The following is a 14,790-nucleotide window of genomic DNA, read 5'->3' as shown; positions in this document are numbered from 1 at the left end:
TTTTTGGTATATCTAAAACTGTTGATAATCTCCTCGTACTCATTGTCGGATTTTCCTCAACTTCCTCTAGAATTCGTTCATGGTCTCGAACACCGCGTTGTGGTCTGCCTTCCCCGCGATGAGCAATTAATCTTCCTTCCGTCCTTAATCGGAAATCCAACTGCACAAAAGCGTTTGCATTAGGATATCTTCTATATTAGATTCTTCTTTATTTAAATTCTGGAATAAAACATTTAAGTTCTTTGTTTTTACTTATTACTTCATTTTGACCGATTTATATCTTTTTTCGTTACTTTGTCAGCATCGTACGACAATTATTGTATTGTTTGTCAATTATTGTAGTTCGACCTCGAATCACTCGTTTGGATGTTGTAACTGTTCATTACCAAAGCGTTAACTACATCGATTTTATTTCAAAAAAACTGTTAAAACATTATTTAGACAATCGTCAGTGTTCTAAAATATTTTGATATTTTCAGATTTGTTTAATAATTTTTTTTTGGGATTTTACTTTAAGTTTTATCACATTATCCTTTAACATATGGTTCAATTCAATTACTTCGTATTTTTTTAAAAACAAAAAAAATTCGCTTCGTGACCGAACCTCGTCTAATTTCTACCTGCGTATCACCAAACCTTATGTTGGAAAGCAATTTCATTCTTGCAATATATTATTAAATTTATACATAAACTGGGTTGGGTTGGGTTGGGCTGGGCGCGGCGGACCGACCGGGGGTGTGATCGATTGCCTGAGTGAGATTTACGATCTCCGAAGGCGTTCCCTTCGGCGTTTACTAACACGCCATTGGTGATCTTAAAACCGTTCTCCTGCGGTTATTATAAACATTTCGGAAAAATTTTATTAGAAAGATCGCTTCAGAATAATGTATCCTACAACCGTATACAAACTTTTTCAATACTAAATAATAATAAAACAAAAAATCGAAACCGCCTTGCAAATGATAGTTTGGAAACAGTTTTACGTGTTGCTACAAGTAAATTTGAGCCAAATATAAAAAACATTGTAAGTACTATGCAGTGCCACGCTTCAAATTAATAAATTCTTTTTCAATTTTAACCTTTAACTGGTGACGTATGGGTCTCTGGGACCCGTGCCTGTTAATTTTGGTTGCTGAACAACATATACAAACACTTTCAGACCTAACTCTTCAATACCTTCCTAAAACATAGCAACTTACTCAGTCGGTAATGTTTTAATTGTTTACGGCGTGTATTGAGCCCACGACAGCGACTCATGGGTCCCAGGGACCCGACGTCGTCGTAAACGTTAAAAAAAAAAAAAATTTAAGGTAGATGTTGACTAAAAAATCCAAATAGGCTTCGTTTCAAAATTATCCAAGTAGGCTTAGAAAAAAAAAACGATTTACTGTGCATACAATTATATTTATAATTATATTTATATTTATAACAGTTGATTTTAAGCGTCCTTACTGTAAGCATCATCTTTGTCTAAACTATTCAATTTCTGAATATAATCTGAAGATACTTTATGAAAAGTCATTGTTGGGGTATCCGGGTGCATTTAACTAATTGTAAATAGAAAATATTATCAAAGAACATAAATTAAAAAACAATGGCCACGAAACGTTATCTCGAATCTACGAGACCGGATGATCCAAGATTTCCTGATTTTGAACTTCCTGAAGTGGACGAAAATGCAAGTGATATAGACGATTGTCCTAGTGATCACTACTCTAAAAGTTGCCATAACTCTGACTCTGAACAAGGTGACAGTGATATAGATGATACCTGCGCAGTACCTGTACGAAACGTACAATTACTAAACGATGAAAGTGAAAAAAGTAACCGAAAAGAGAGCCGCGTTAAATATTTTTATGGGAAAAATAGATTGAAGTGGGCCACACAAGAGAAAAAAAGAACAATAAGAGTGTCCGCCTCTAATAAAGTAACCATAAAACTACCAGGCGTCAGAGGACCTGTAAAAAATGTTCAGGATTCTTCAAGTATCTCCGATATTTGGAATTGTCTATTCTCACAAGAACTCTCCCAAGAAATAATTTCCAAAACAAACCAAAAGTTAGAAGCCAATCGCGAAAAATTTCAAGGTACAACTCGCATAGAAATCCGAAATGTGGATGAGATCGAATTTCAAGCGCTATTAGGGTTGCTCTTGTATAGTGGGGTCTTCAAGTCAGGACATGAAGATTTGAGTTCACTGTTTGCGACAGATGGTACTGGCCGTGATTTATTTCGCTGTACGATGTCACTGAAGCGGATATTGACGTTATTAGCATGTCTTCGATTCGATGATTCAAACACAAGACAGCAAAGAAGAAAAGATAATGCTGCAGCACCTATATCTTGGTGTTTCGAAAAACTAGTGTCAAACTTTCAAGATAACTATATTTTGGGAGAATATGTCTGTGTAGACGAAATGCTAGTAGGATTTAGGGGTCGCTGCAGTTTCAAAATGTACATCCCAAACAAACCGAATAAATATGGCATAAAAGTGATGATACTTACCGACGCCAGAAATAATTACTGCTATAATGCATACATATACAGTGGGAGAAATTCAGATGGTAGGGGATTGGATACAAACTTATTGACTCTAAATAAACCGACCCAAGCTGTTCTTCGACTTGCACATCCAATTTATGGCTCCAATAGAAATGTTACAGCCGACAATTGGTTTACATCGGTTGAACTTGTAAATGAACTTACAAAGAGAAAATTAACGTATGTGGGCACAATGCGAAAGAATAAAAGGGATATACCGATTGCATTTTTATCAAATAGAAGACGCACCGTGGGCTCAACGTTGTACGGGTTTCACGGAAATATGACTTTGGTTTCTCATGTACCCAAAAAATCCAAGGTTGTTATTGCACTTTCTTCTATGCATCAAACATCTGGCATTGATCAAGAAACAAGGAAGCCCGAAATAATAGCGTTATATAACATGACTAAAGGCGGAGTAGACAGTTTAGATAAAAAATGTGCGAATTATTCCGTCAATCGCAGAACTCGTAGATGGCCTATGGCAGTTTTTTACGCAATGATTAACATGTCTTCCGTTAACTCATATATTTTATACAACTGTTTACCAAATAGAAAACAAATCAGTCGGTTAGATTTTATCAAGCAATTGGCAAAAGAGCTGATACTACCCGAACTGAAACGTCGTACATATAATGATAGGTTACCATCCCAACTTCGGATAACGATCAATCGGATTTTAGGACCTGATGCTCCTGAAACACTACCTCTAGCAGCTGTAGAAAATACTGTAGAGCGTTCCAAGCGCAAACGGTGCTACATGTGCCCAAAAAATGTGGATAGAAAGACATCATATTACTGCAAGGACTGTAAACATCCCATTTGTCTACAATGTTCGGACATGCTCTGCAGAAATTGTGAAAATAGAACCTAGAGTGCCATTTTTAATTTTACTTTGTTATCATATATATGTTAAACAATATAGACATCATAGATGTGATCCTTATTTAGTTTATTTGTATTTCTTTCTCTAAGAATAAAATAATACCTTTTTTTGTAGGCTATTACTGTTTATTTAATACCGCCCTTGTTAATAGTAATAAAATGAGCAGAATCCACTTTTCTAATTAAGTAAGGTATGAAGTGAAGCATAAAACGGCAAACTAAAAGAAAAATATACCAAAGGCTCTTAAAAAGACATGGGTCCCTAGGACCCAACGTCACCACGCACATCCCTCCACATGCACGTCTCCAATTAAAGGTTAATACATTATTATCAATTCTTTATTGTCTTTAATTACCTATACTTCTGCCGGCCCGCCATTAGTTCATGATTTGCCCGAGTGGCCCCTAGTCTTAATAAGTCTGTGCATCGCTGCCTTAGGGTTTGCATGATGGTTTTAGCCTTGCATGTATAACCAACAGGTATAACAGAGTCAGGGGGGTGACACGACATAGGAATAAATTTATCCAAGTATGTAGTTCCCTGTCGCAACTACGGGTGGCGCTACCGTCGGTCTTTCGGCATTGTTCGTCCTTCCCGAGGTTTAATAATTGAAATTTTAAATCACTTATTTTATAAATTGTTATATGTTACCTAAGTAATGTATATATGAGAAAAAAATTACATATGTAATTATCCTGTATTTATATGACTTTTTGAGAATAAATATCAAGAAAAAGAAATCGTAGAATCGTCATGGCGGTATTAGTCATAGCTCTTGCTTGACGTGTGCTTCACTTCACTTCGTTTTAGCTGAAGTTTTAGTGAGTTTTAGTGAAACTACGTTTACATATATTATATCACTGTCTATAATTATATATCTGTGTGTAATCATGCCTGCAATCGCAGTAAGTATAAGATTATCCTAGCAAATATATAATTATAATCCCGTCACATGGTCATAATATAATAAAAATTAACTTAGAAAGATTAGTAGATATTTAATTTATGTGATTTTAGCGATTATGATTTATTGATTTATGATTGATTTATGTGATTATGCTTTTAGCTAATTCGAGTAATTAATGGTTATATAAATAAAATATTTTGAAATGGTTAGGCCACTTCATTTACTCCAGAGAATATAGGGTTACAATAAATATTATTTGTTTGTAAATAAATGAAAAGTTAAAATCTTATTAATTTTTTTTATTAGGAAATAATTATTAAACAAATAATTATGTATAAGTTCTTAACCTTGTAATTTATAAATCATGACCAGAATCATACAATTCAACCAGATTCAACATAAGCAATTAATAATAACTTTTTTTTGGTTGTTATATTCACATAGTAATAATTAAATTTAAATAAGTAAAATAAATTAAGTAACTAAAAAAATCTTGATGTTAAGTTCTTAACAAGTTCTAAAAGTATTATTTAATGCTTATTATTTTAGAAATTTATATTTTAAATGTTTAATAAATCCTAATCTACAGTGTTGTGTGTTCTGCCGTCCAAAGATCGACAACTGTTCTGCTTTCCAAGATCAGATGATCTGCGGCGGCAATGGTTGGAAAGAATGGGGAGGCCGGATCTTGTGGACTGTACGTATGGTCAGTTACATGGGAGAAGGTTTCGTGTGTGTGAGCGGCACTTCGAGACCAACCAATTTCAAACACCAGCACGAAAGAAGTTGTCTGCACAACAACTACCTCGACGTGTTGAAAATTTAGAAGACATTCCCGATTCTCCTGTCAATCCTCCATCCGGTAAATCCATTCCCTGCATGTCTTCTGAATTGGAGACTCCTAAGTCGAGGAAGTGCAAAGGTAAATATTTAATTAAGTACAATTTAGTAATTAAATACAATTTCGTATTAATGTCATTTTCAGATCGAACAACACGAGCATGTAAAGTTACCCCGAAGGAGCGGAAGCTGCTTACGAGATTAAAGAAGGCGGAAAATGCCTTGCGTTATCGGAGGAAGCGCATACAGTATTTGTCCCAATCCCAAAAAAATTATCTAAATCCCTTTTCCCCATCTAACTTAACCAATATCCAACAAATACATACCCTACCTAAACCTCTCCGTGTTTTTATTCTTTCACTCCTTCGAAATTTCCATGTATCAAAAAAAAAAAAAAACGCCGTTATATCTTAGAAGAGAAAGCCCAATTTCTCTCCATTTTCAAACACGGTCCCCGCTCCTACCGATACCTGCAAAAGATCTTTTGCCTACCGTCTACAAGAACATTAAGACGATCCCTTGCAACTTTCTAACTGACCAGCGGAATCAACCTAAATTTACTTACCTATCTGAAGAGTGTTTCAACTAAAATGGCTCTCCGTGACCGTTTCTGCACACTTATGTTTAATGAGATGGACACTGGAAAGAATTTGAATTTGAAGGTAACTGAAAATAATGTTGAAGGCATGTTGAAGGGTTTGTAGATGTGGGAACAGAAAGGAGTCAAAAACTTTCAGATCATGTTTTGGTATTTATGATTCGTGGTTTGGCGAGAAAATGGAAGCAACCTGTTGCTTTCTATTTTACCCACAAAGCCGCGAATCAGTATATATTAAAATCACTGATCAAAGAAGTTATACGAGCCGTTCATAAACATACGGATTTTCGCATCGTAGCATCTGTATGCGATGGTGGCTCCTGGAATGTAGCTGCCTTGCGTAGCCTTTCAGCAGAATGTGGTAAGAAGGGTGATCAATTCGTATATAATATTGATGGTCATCAAATTATTCATCTTTTTGATGTCCCTCATATGCTGAAAAGCATGAGCAATAATTTGATGACCAAAGATATTGTATTCGAAGGGAAAACGGCTAAGTGGAGTGACATTCATCGGCTGTACGCGTTGGATGGGAATAGTGGCATATTCAAAGCTACCAAGCTTACGTATGTTCACGTAAACCCCACCAATCGGCAAAAGATGAAAGTAAACCTTGCAGCGCAAGTGTTCAGTAACTCCACTGCTTCCCTCCTCCACATTCTGTCGAAAGCAGCCGTTATGGATGCTGCGGGAACAGCGATATTTGTAAAGTTTATCAACGACCTATTTCACTCGCTGAATTCTGTATTTACTTCTGCAAAACCTTTAGCATGCAAGCTAACTAGCAGCTCACAACATCTTCAATTTTGGGTTGCTGCCAGTAGAAAGTTAAGACAAATCAAATGTTTGTCCAGTGGTAAGTGTGTAGGAAATCCTCCAACAATCAAACTACTGTTAGCAACAATTAGTAATGTGAGGTACTTATGGGATTCTCTAAGGGATAAGGGTTTCAAGTTTCTCACTTTGAGATCTTTAAATCAAAATCTTTGCAACAAAAAGTTACTTCTCAAATACTGTGAATGAGACAGTTGAAAATTTCATTAACACGTTAACTGCCGCGGGTATATCACGCGCATTACTACACTACAGAAGTGTGTACCAGTTTTGATACACACGGCAGTCAACGTGTTAAAATTTCATCATAGTTCTTAATTCTTCAACATGGCATCTATGTATATATACCCCTTTTTGACGCCATCTGGCGGAACAACTGTGTTCACACGCCATTTTTACATTTTTAAGTGGCCCAGTTTTTTGGTTAACGTGTTTTATTACGTTCCTTTATCACTTTCCCCACGCGGGCCGCCTGTCATTGTGTTAGGTCGGTCGCGAAGCGTTGAAACGTTGAGCTATCGAAAGGGATCAGCGATAATGGCGCAACCTCGACACCGGTGGCGGACTCCACCCCTATAGCTGGACCGTCCGATGGGCAGGGCTTCACTGAAATCCACCATCGGCGACACAAGCATAGGGTGCCGGGGTCGGAAGCCAAAAGGAGAAGAAAGGCGAGGAAAATAGCCCCTGTCCGAAACTCCGCTGAAGGGTCCAGTTGGTGGACCCCCTACAAGCCACCGACGGGGAGCAGGGATCACCAACCGCAACATAGCGGGAAGGTTGACGCTCGCACCCAGGGACAGGTTGAGGGCAACCTAAGCGGTAGAGATCCGCCACTTCCACGGAACCCTCTTTGAGGAAATCCAAGAGAAAGAGGCAGGAACCTGCGCAGGGTAAAACGGCTAGTAAGGGTCCGAGAACGAGTTTTAAAGAGGCAGAGGGGATAAGGATGGAAACAAAGGTGCCTCCACCCGAAGAGGTGGACGAGGCTACTCTCGCCAACCTAGATGACGACCCGAAGACCCCAGGCTTCGTCAGAGGTGCTAGACGAATCCATTTTGGAAACGCCCCCTCGTAAAATAGCTTCGGCTACGGTTACCATCCCACCAAAGTAATGGATCCTTGCGAAGGTGGTGTATTAACTTCTGGGAACGAATTGAGGGTGGTTCAGTGCAACCTGCATCACAACAGGGCTGCAACTGCCACCCTCTGTCGTCACTTAGATATGAATACTAACGCGATAGCACTGATCCAAGAACTTTGGAGTTTTAAATCCGGCGTTCGAGGATTCAGTGGACTTAAAGGCTCTCTTTTCAGCTGTCTTGGTAGTGACAAAATAAGAACAGCCATTTACGTGCTTAGACACGTCCAAGCCACAGTATAAACATAAGCAATAGTTTCACCTCGCTAAACGCTGGATGTAAAACGTTCCTTGCGCATAGTTGTGCGCAGTATCGCATGAACGGTAAAAATATGAATTAACGGTTTGTTGACAACAAATCAAACAGAACTAACCTAAAAATACCTATGGAACATGGAAAATAATTATTAAAATAAATATTAAATTATTTATAGTAACATCGCAAACAGAGTAAACCATTAAAAATTCAAAAGTAAATTTAATTTTAATATTTGAATTTAATTTAAATTAAATTTAGTAATTTTTTTTGAAGTAAATGGCAAGAAAGTGTTTTATATATTTGATACCCCTCACCTGTTAAAATCTACAAGGAACAACTTTTTTAAATATAATTTTGTTGTTGAAGAAGGAGTTACTGATAAAAAATATGTTGAGAGGTTCTACAATCAAGATAAGCAACAGACATTTAGACAGGCTCCACGGCTCACGAATGAACATATTAATCCAAATAATTTCCAAAAAATGCGTGTGAAATTGGCAGCGCAAATATTCAGTGCATCTGTTGCTGCTGGATTAAATACTTACATCGCGCTGAATTATTTCACTGGAGATGCAATGGCCACAGCAGCTTTCATTTCCAGAATGGACAATTTATTTGATATTTTAAATTCTCAGACATTCAACAGTCCAAAAATTTATAACAGACCGTTCACAGCAAATGCTGATCAAATTAAAATCTTAAATGATATGGTAGAATATTTTAAAAATCTTAAAGTGTTAAATAATGGCATCAATGTAACAAATCGAATGAATTTTATAAATGGCTGGCAAATTACCATAAATTCGATAAAGGAGTTATGGACCATAACAAAACAGAAGGGAATCAACCATTTACGGACTAGGCGTCTTAATCAGGATGCCCTGGAAAACTTTTTTGGGTCAGTTCGTCAACAAGGTGGCAATTCGATAAATCCAACGCCTATCCAGTTTAACAGGGCTTTTAAAAAATTATTTTGTTTAAATTTTTTCCAATTTGCCGAGAAAGCTAATTGCATAGAAGATTTAGATGTGGTTTTAATGAATTTAAAACCCCAACAAATATCAAGAAACACAAATATTTTGATGCCAAAGGAATCGGTTTTTACCAAAGTGTTGGCTATTGATTCCAGTGATTATCACAAGATCGAACTACCACAAGAAAATGCCTTGACATATATTGCTGGATACATTATTAAAAAATGTTTAGTAAAACATTCTTGTCAAGTTTGTCAGGTTTATGGGCATGAAAATATTCAATTAAAAAATAGCACCATGTTCTCATATTTTAAGGCGTATACTAATAAAGAAAATGACCAATTTGGTAATTTGTTTATGCCATCAGAAAATTTTATACATTACATTAAAATATTGGAAGCAAAATTTTGTGACATTTTTCCTCAAGTGGCCATAAGTAATTGTGTAGGGTCACAAATAAAGTCCCAACTGATTTTATTACAATTTGAACCACCATGTCCCAATTTTCCTATTAATTATTTATTAACCTTTCTTGTAAGAATTAGATTATATTTTACCCTAAAATTTGTTAATAGAAATTTAAAAAGTCAAGGAAGTAGTAGTAAAAACTAAAAAATTGTAATTCTAAAACATTTGTAATATATATATTTAGAATAAACATTTCTGTTATTATAATGTCTGAATAATGTTTAATATCTACAATATTTTAAAACTGAATATTTTTTTGATTTAAATTATTTAATAGATTTTTTTCAACTAAAAATTTCGACTTCTAATAACCAATTTAGTAATCAGAATATAATTTAACATCAATTTAATAATAATTGAGATTTACAATTAAGAAAATCATAAAGTTACGATATAAGCGTAATTATCAAAATAAAATAATGTGTATAATAAATTAATCGTTTGAAATTAAATTTTAGTTACAATTTAAACCACCGTCCACACTACTGCGCGTAACCTTGCGCAAAGATCGGTTTTCGGCACATAACTCAAAGCGCCGACACGATGTGAAACTACTGCTTATGTTTATACTGTGTCCAAGCCTTTCTGCTGCCACTGCATACAGGAGGGGACGTAACGACTGTTAGAATTCGTTGTACCGTCAATCGTAGCGATACGGATATCACATTGGCTTCAGTTTACCTTCCGTTCGAGGGCCAGGCCACTTCTGAGGAGTTGAGGAGTTGATGAGTCTGGCAGAGGACGCTAAATCGGGAAAAGCCTGAAGCGGAACCCCAGGAACACTGACGTGAACAAGTTCAAATCGGTGTTATCAGGATGTTGAGGAACGATCATTGGTCTTGACAGATTCCCTGACAATTGCGTGTACAAAGGCTTGTCCACTCCCTCTGGAAGCTGATTCAGGACGTGCCACTCTGTGGTGGTGCACTGAGCTCAGCGACCTTAAGAGGGAGGTCAGAGCAACCTTCAATAAAGCCAAAAGCTCGAGATTAGATTCTGATTGGAACTGCTACAAAGGCAAACTATCGGAGTTTAAAAAAAGTGTTCGTCGAAAGAAGAGAGGGTCGTGGAGGAGATTCTGCGAAGACGTCACCTTTGGAAACGAAGTCTCTCGTCTTAAAAGGGTTCAGGCCTCAGACTCGGACCGGCGAGTAGGTATTGCAGAGTATGATGGTAGCCCACAACATGATACCACCATTGTGAAATCAAAAGTGTACGCGAGCAAACCACAAATAATACACCAATTGAAGGAAGAAATTGAAAGGGTTATTAACAGCATCCCACCAGATGTTTTCCAAGAATTAATTAATAGATCAACAGATAATAAAAAGATCAACATCCTATTTTATCAGTCCGATCGTGATAGTATATATTTAAAAATATGTGTACAAAATTTCAGGTTTAAATTTCAAAAATTGCCTGAGTTACAGTCATGTTAGTGAGAGCAGGTAGACCGACCGTTTTTCGCTTGGCGTCCCAATGAGAATAGGGTTTTTCTTCGAATTTCTTTTGTTATATAAAGCGAGTTTGTACAAGTTTGTACAAGGTTCACAATATAATAGCTCTTTCTATCGTTTTGCGTACCTAGAAGTTCGATAGACGCACAGTCATTTCTGAAGTTTCTTAGTGAGCGCACGTGGCTTCTCTGATTTTAACTTATTTTTAAAAATATTTTGTGTTGTATCAAAAAATGGATCGTAAAAGTAGTAAGAGTTATAAAAGCTGTAAAAGTAGACCATCCAGAAACGGGAGAAAACTTAATCGGCCGCGCAATAGATACGAAATAGAAAAAAATGAAGATATCGGTTCCAAACGGCGTGTGAGTTCTTCAAAAAGAAAAATTTCGCAAGACACTGAATGTGATGTGAATTTAAATATTAATTATAAAATTTTGAACTTTTTTAGTGTTTTTGCAGTGCTTAGTAATTATATATCGTGTAAAAAAATGCGGTGGAGATATTAATTTTACTGAACGAAGTGTCAGAGGACTAGGTTTCAAGCTTGTTGTGAGCTGTGGAAAATGTGATCCAGTTTCAATTGATTCATGCCCTCTCATTGATAATGCGTATGAAATAAATCGTCGTTTTATCTTTGCTATAAGGCTAATTGGTGTTGGGTTAGTCGGTGCGCAAAGATTTTGTGCCTTGATGGATTTACCACGGCCAATGTTTCACAGTTTTTACGATCGTGTAGTGAAACAGATCAGGGATGCAGCAAAAACTTGTTGCGATATTGTTCTGAGCAAAGCTGCAAAAGAAGAAGTGGAAGAAACCTCAAAACAATTGAACTCCGAAATTATTCCGGGAATTTCGTTATCTGGAGATGGAAGCTGGAAGAAACGAGGATATAAATCTTTATTTGGTATTTCTTCTGTAATTGGTTACTACACTGGAAAAATTGTGGACGTTACAATGAGATCAAGCTTCTGTAAATCATGTGCACAAATGAATCCACAGAAAGGTACTATTGAACATGATGACTGGTTACAGAAGCATTCTGAAGTGTGTAGAATAAATCACAATAATTCATCGGGTCAAATGGAGGTCGAAGGAATAAAAGAAATGTTTCAAAGATCTGAATCTTTACATAACGTGAAATATATAAATTACATTGGAGATGGTGATACAAAAACGTATAAAAATATTTGCGATGCAAAACCATACGGAGATGTAATGATCGTTAAAAAAGAATGTACCAACCCTGTCCAAAAAAGAAAGGGGAGCCGACTCAGGGCTATCAAAAAACAACGAACTACGGCAGGAAAAACTTTGGGTGGGAAAGGTCGATTAACACATAAATTAATTAATGAGTTAACTAAATACTATGGTTTAGCAATACGTCGCAATGTGACAAATATTGACGACATGTATAATGCTATTTGGCAAACGTTTTACCATAAATTCTCGTCATCTGAAAATCCCCAACATTTTCTCTGCCCTGAAGGAGCCGATTCTTGTTGTAAGTTTCAAAAAGCTGTATCGACAAACAGCTTGGAGTCGTTTATTGAGAAACCACCACTTCCTGAAGATATTGCCGAACTATTATTACCAATTTATTATTTAAGACCTCTCGGACTCTCGATTATTAGAAAGATGTGTTGGTGGATTCACCCAAAATAATAACGAGAGCTTTAATGCTTTAGTGTGGCAAATCGCACCGAAATCTAATTCTACTTGTTCAGTTATTGTTGAAACAGCTTTATATATTTCAGCAATAACATTTAATGAAGGTGCACTGGCAACCTTAAACATAATGGACTTACTGGGCATCAAAATTGGATCAACCCTCTATTCTTACTGCACCGACCGTAACTTTAACCGGATTAAAGCTGCTGAGGATCGCATGGAAAAGGTCAATGAAAAAATTAAGAAATTGAAGACCCCTAGAGATGAAGAGGAAGAACCGTCATATGGTCCAGGACTCGACAGTATAATATAGGTATGTAAATTTTAAAAGATACGATTTGATAAAGAAGAAAATGGACTGAAAACTTTAAACACGTTTTTATCGAACCGATTTTTTTCAAACTGATCGCATCGATAACTCGGACAATTATTAACCGATTTTGAATATTTTTGTTTTGTTTTGTTCGTCTTTGCAGTGCCTGAGGTTAAGCGTAGCCGATTTAAAAAAATTTAGTTCCTACTATGTTTAAAGCTTTTTGAAAACAAAAAAAAAAACGGTCGAAAAATGAAAAAATATTCAATCGGTCGCCATTTTGTGAAAAATCAAAATAAAAAAAAGCAGCTACGTACAACGATAACTACATTCATGTAGATGATAATACCGTTGGGTATTTTTTTTTCAGATAACCCATTTTCGAGAAATCGATGCGACCATGGAGGGGGAATTTTTTTTCAGGCTCTACGGCAACGCTGATATCTACAAGACTATTTAATATTTTTTAATAAAAATTTATGTAAATATTGTTGGATGTACACTTAATAATATAAAAAAAACGATCCTGATATTCATTTATTTTTCCGGTCAAAAAAATTCCCGAATATCACTAATTTTTTCGGCCGTCACAGTGGCCTTCCGCCTTAACGAACAAGGAATTAAAGCTCAGATTAATAATCTTCCGAGACCACGAAAAATAAGAGATATGAGAGGATTTTTAGGACATCTAAATTATTATCACAGATTTATACCCCTTAGTTTACCCTTAGTAAGGTTACTGAAGAAAAATTTAATTTGGAGATGGAAAAAAGAGGAAAAAGAAGCGTTCCAGAACATTAAGAAGATTTTTATTAATAAAGTTTTGTTATTTAAACCCGATTTTTCGATACAGGTTCTCTTGAAATGTGATGCATCCGATTATACTATTGCTGGAGAATTGTTACAAAAGGTAAATGAAGAAGAATCAATTCAGTTCGTTGCTAGAATCTAGAAACCATATGAAATCAAATATTCTATATCTTCTAAGGAGATATTGGCCATAATTTGTTCAATTACAAAGTTAAGTCATTTTTTACTGGGATGAAACTTTACTATAGAAACTAATCACATCGCACTTAACAGCATATTACAAGTTTACATTTTTTTATTTTTAAATATAGCGTATAGCTTGCATCATCCAGCGCGAGGTCAACTGACGTTCGCTATTTCTTTGGCATTAGATAATTCAGGCATTTGGCATGACACTGAATTATGTGACTGTCAATAAGGTGCTGTTTCCAAACTTTCTTTTAGTTAAAACATGTTTAGTTATTTCGTTATCTTAGTGAATCTTTTGCAGCAATACGTGGATAAAGATCCAATAACTTTGAAGAGGTTCACATACATTTATGTCGTTAATAAATAAGTGAAGGTTCCGAGAATTGTGCTCAATTAACCCAAATCGGAATCTCATCAAAACGGGTTTCAACGCTGAAACTAGCTCGCATCATCCAGTCTCATGCCACGTTCCTGAATCACCACAGCAGCGCGAAGTCAACTGACGTTCGCAATTTCTTTGGCATTGGATAATTCAGGCATTTGGCATGAAACTGAATTATGTGACTGTCAATAAGGTGCTGTTTCCAAACTTTCCTTTAGTTAAAAAATTATTATTGTTTTCGTTATCTCAGTGAATCTTTTGCAGCATTATATGGGTAAAGATCCAATAACTTTGAAGACGTTCACATATATGTATGTCGTTAATAAATAAGTGAAGGTTTCGAGAATTGTGCTCAATTAGCCCAACTCGGAATCTCATCAAAACAGGTTTCAACGCTGAAACTAGCTCGCATCATCCAGTCTCATGTCACGTTCCTGAATCACCAGGGCAGCGCGAAGTCAACTGACGTTCGCAATTTCTTTGGCATTGGATAATTCAGGCATTTGGCATGAAACTGAATTAT

The 14,790-nt window shown here is 36.1% G+C and overlaps 1 protein-coding gene across 1 annotated transcript; it reads left to right on the top strand.

The window, feature by feature from the left end:
- Window positions 1-1,594: 1,594 nt before the first annotated feature.
- LOC139432023 (piggyBac transposable element-derived protein 4-like) lies at window positions 1,595-3,415 on the top strand. The gene has a single exon (XM_071200352.1). The coding sequence runs from the start codon at window positions 1,595-1,597 to the stop codon at window positions 3,413-3,415; it is 1,821 nt and encodes a 606-aa protein (XP_071056453.1).
- The last annotated feature ends 11,375 nt before the right edge of the window (window positions 3,416-14,790 follow it).

This window comes from Onthophagus taurus, chromosome 11 (assembly GCF_036711975.1).
Source record: "Onthophagus taurus isolate NC chromosome 11, IU_Otau_3.0, whole genome shotgun sequence".
Lineage (NCBI taxonomy): Eukaryota > Metazoa > Arthropoda > Insecta > Coleoptera > Scarabaeidae > Onthophagus > Onthophagus taurus.
This window is presented reverse-complemented; position numbering and strand designations above follow the sequence as displayed.

Bases quoted from the DNA above. Each gene is read 5' to 3' on its own strand.
- LOC139432023 (XM_071200352.1), top strand. From the start codon at position 1,595: ATGGCCACGAAACGTTATCTCGAATCTACGAGACCGGATGATCCAAGA.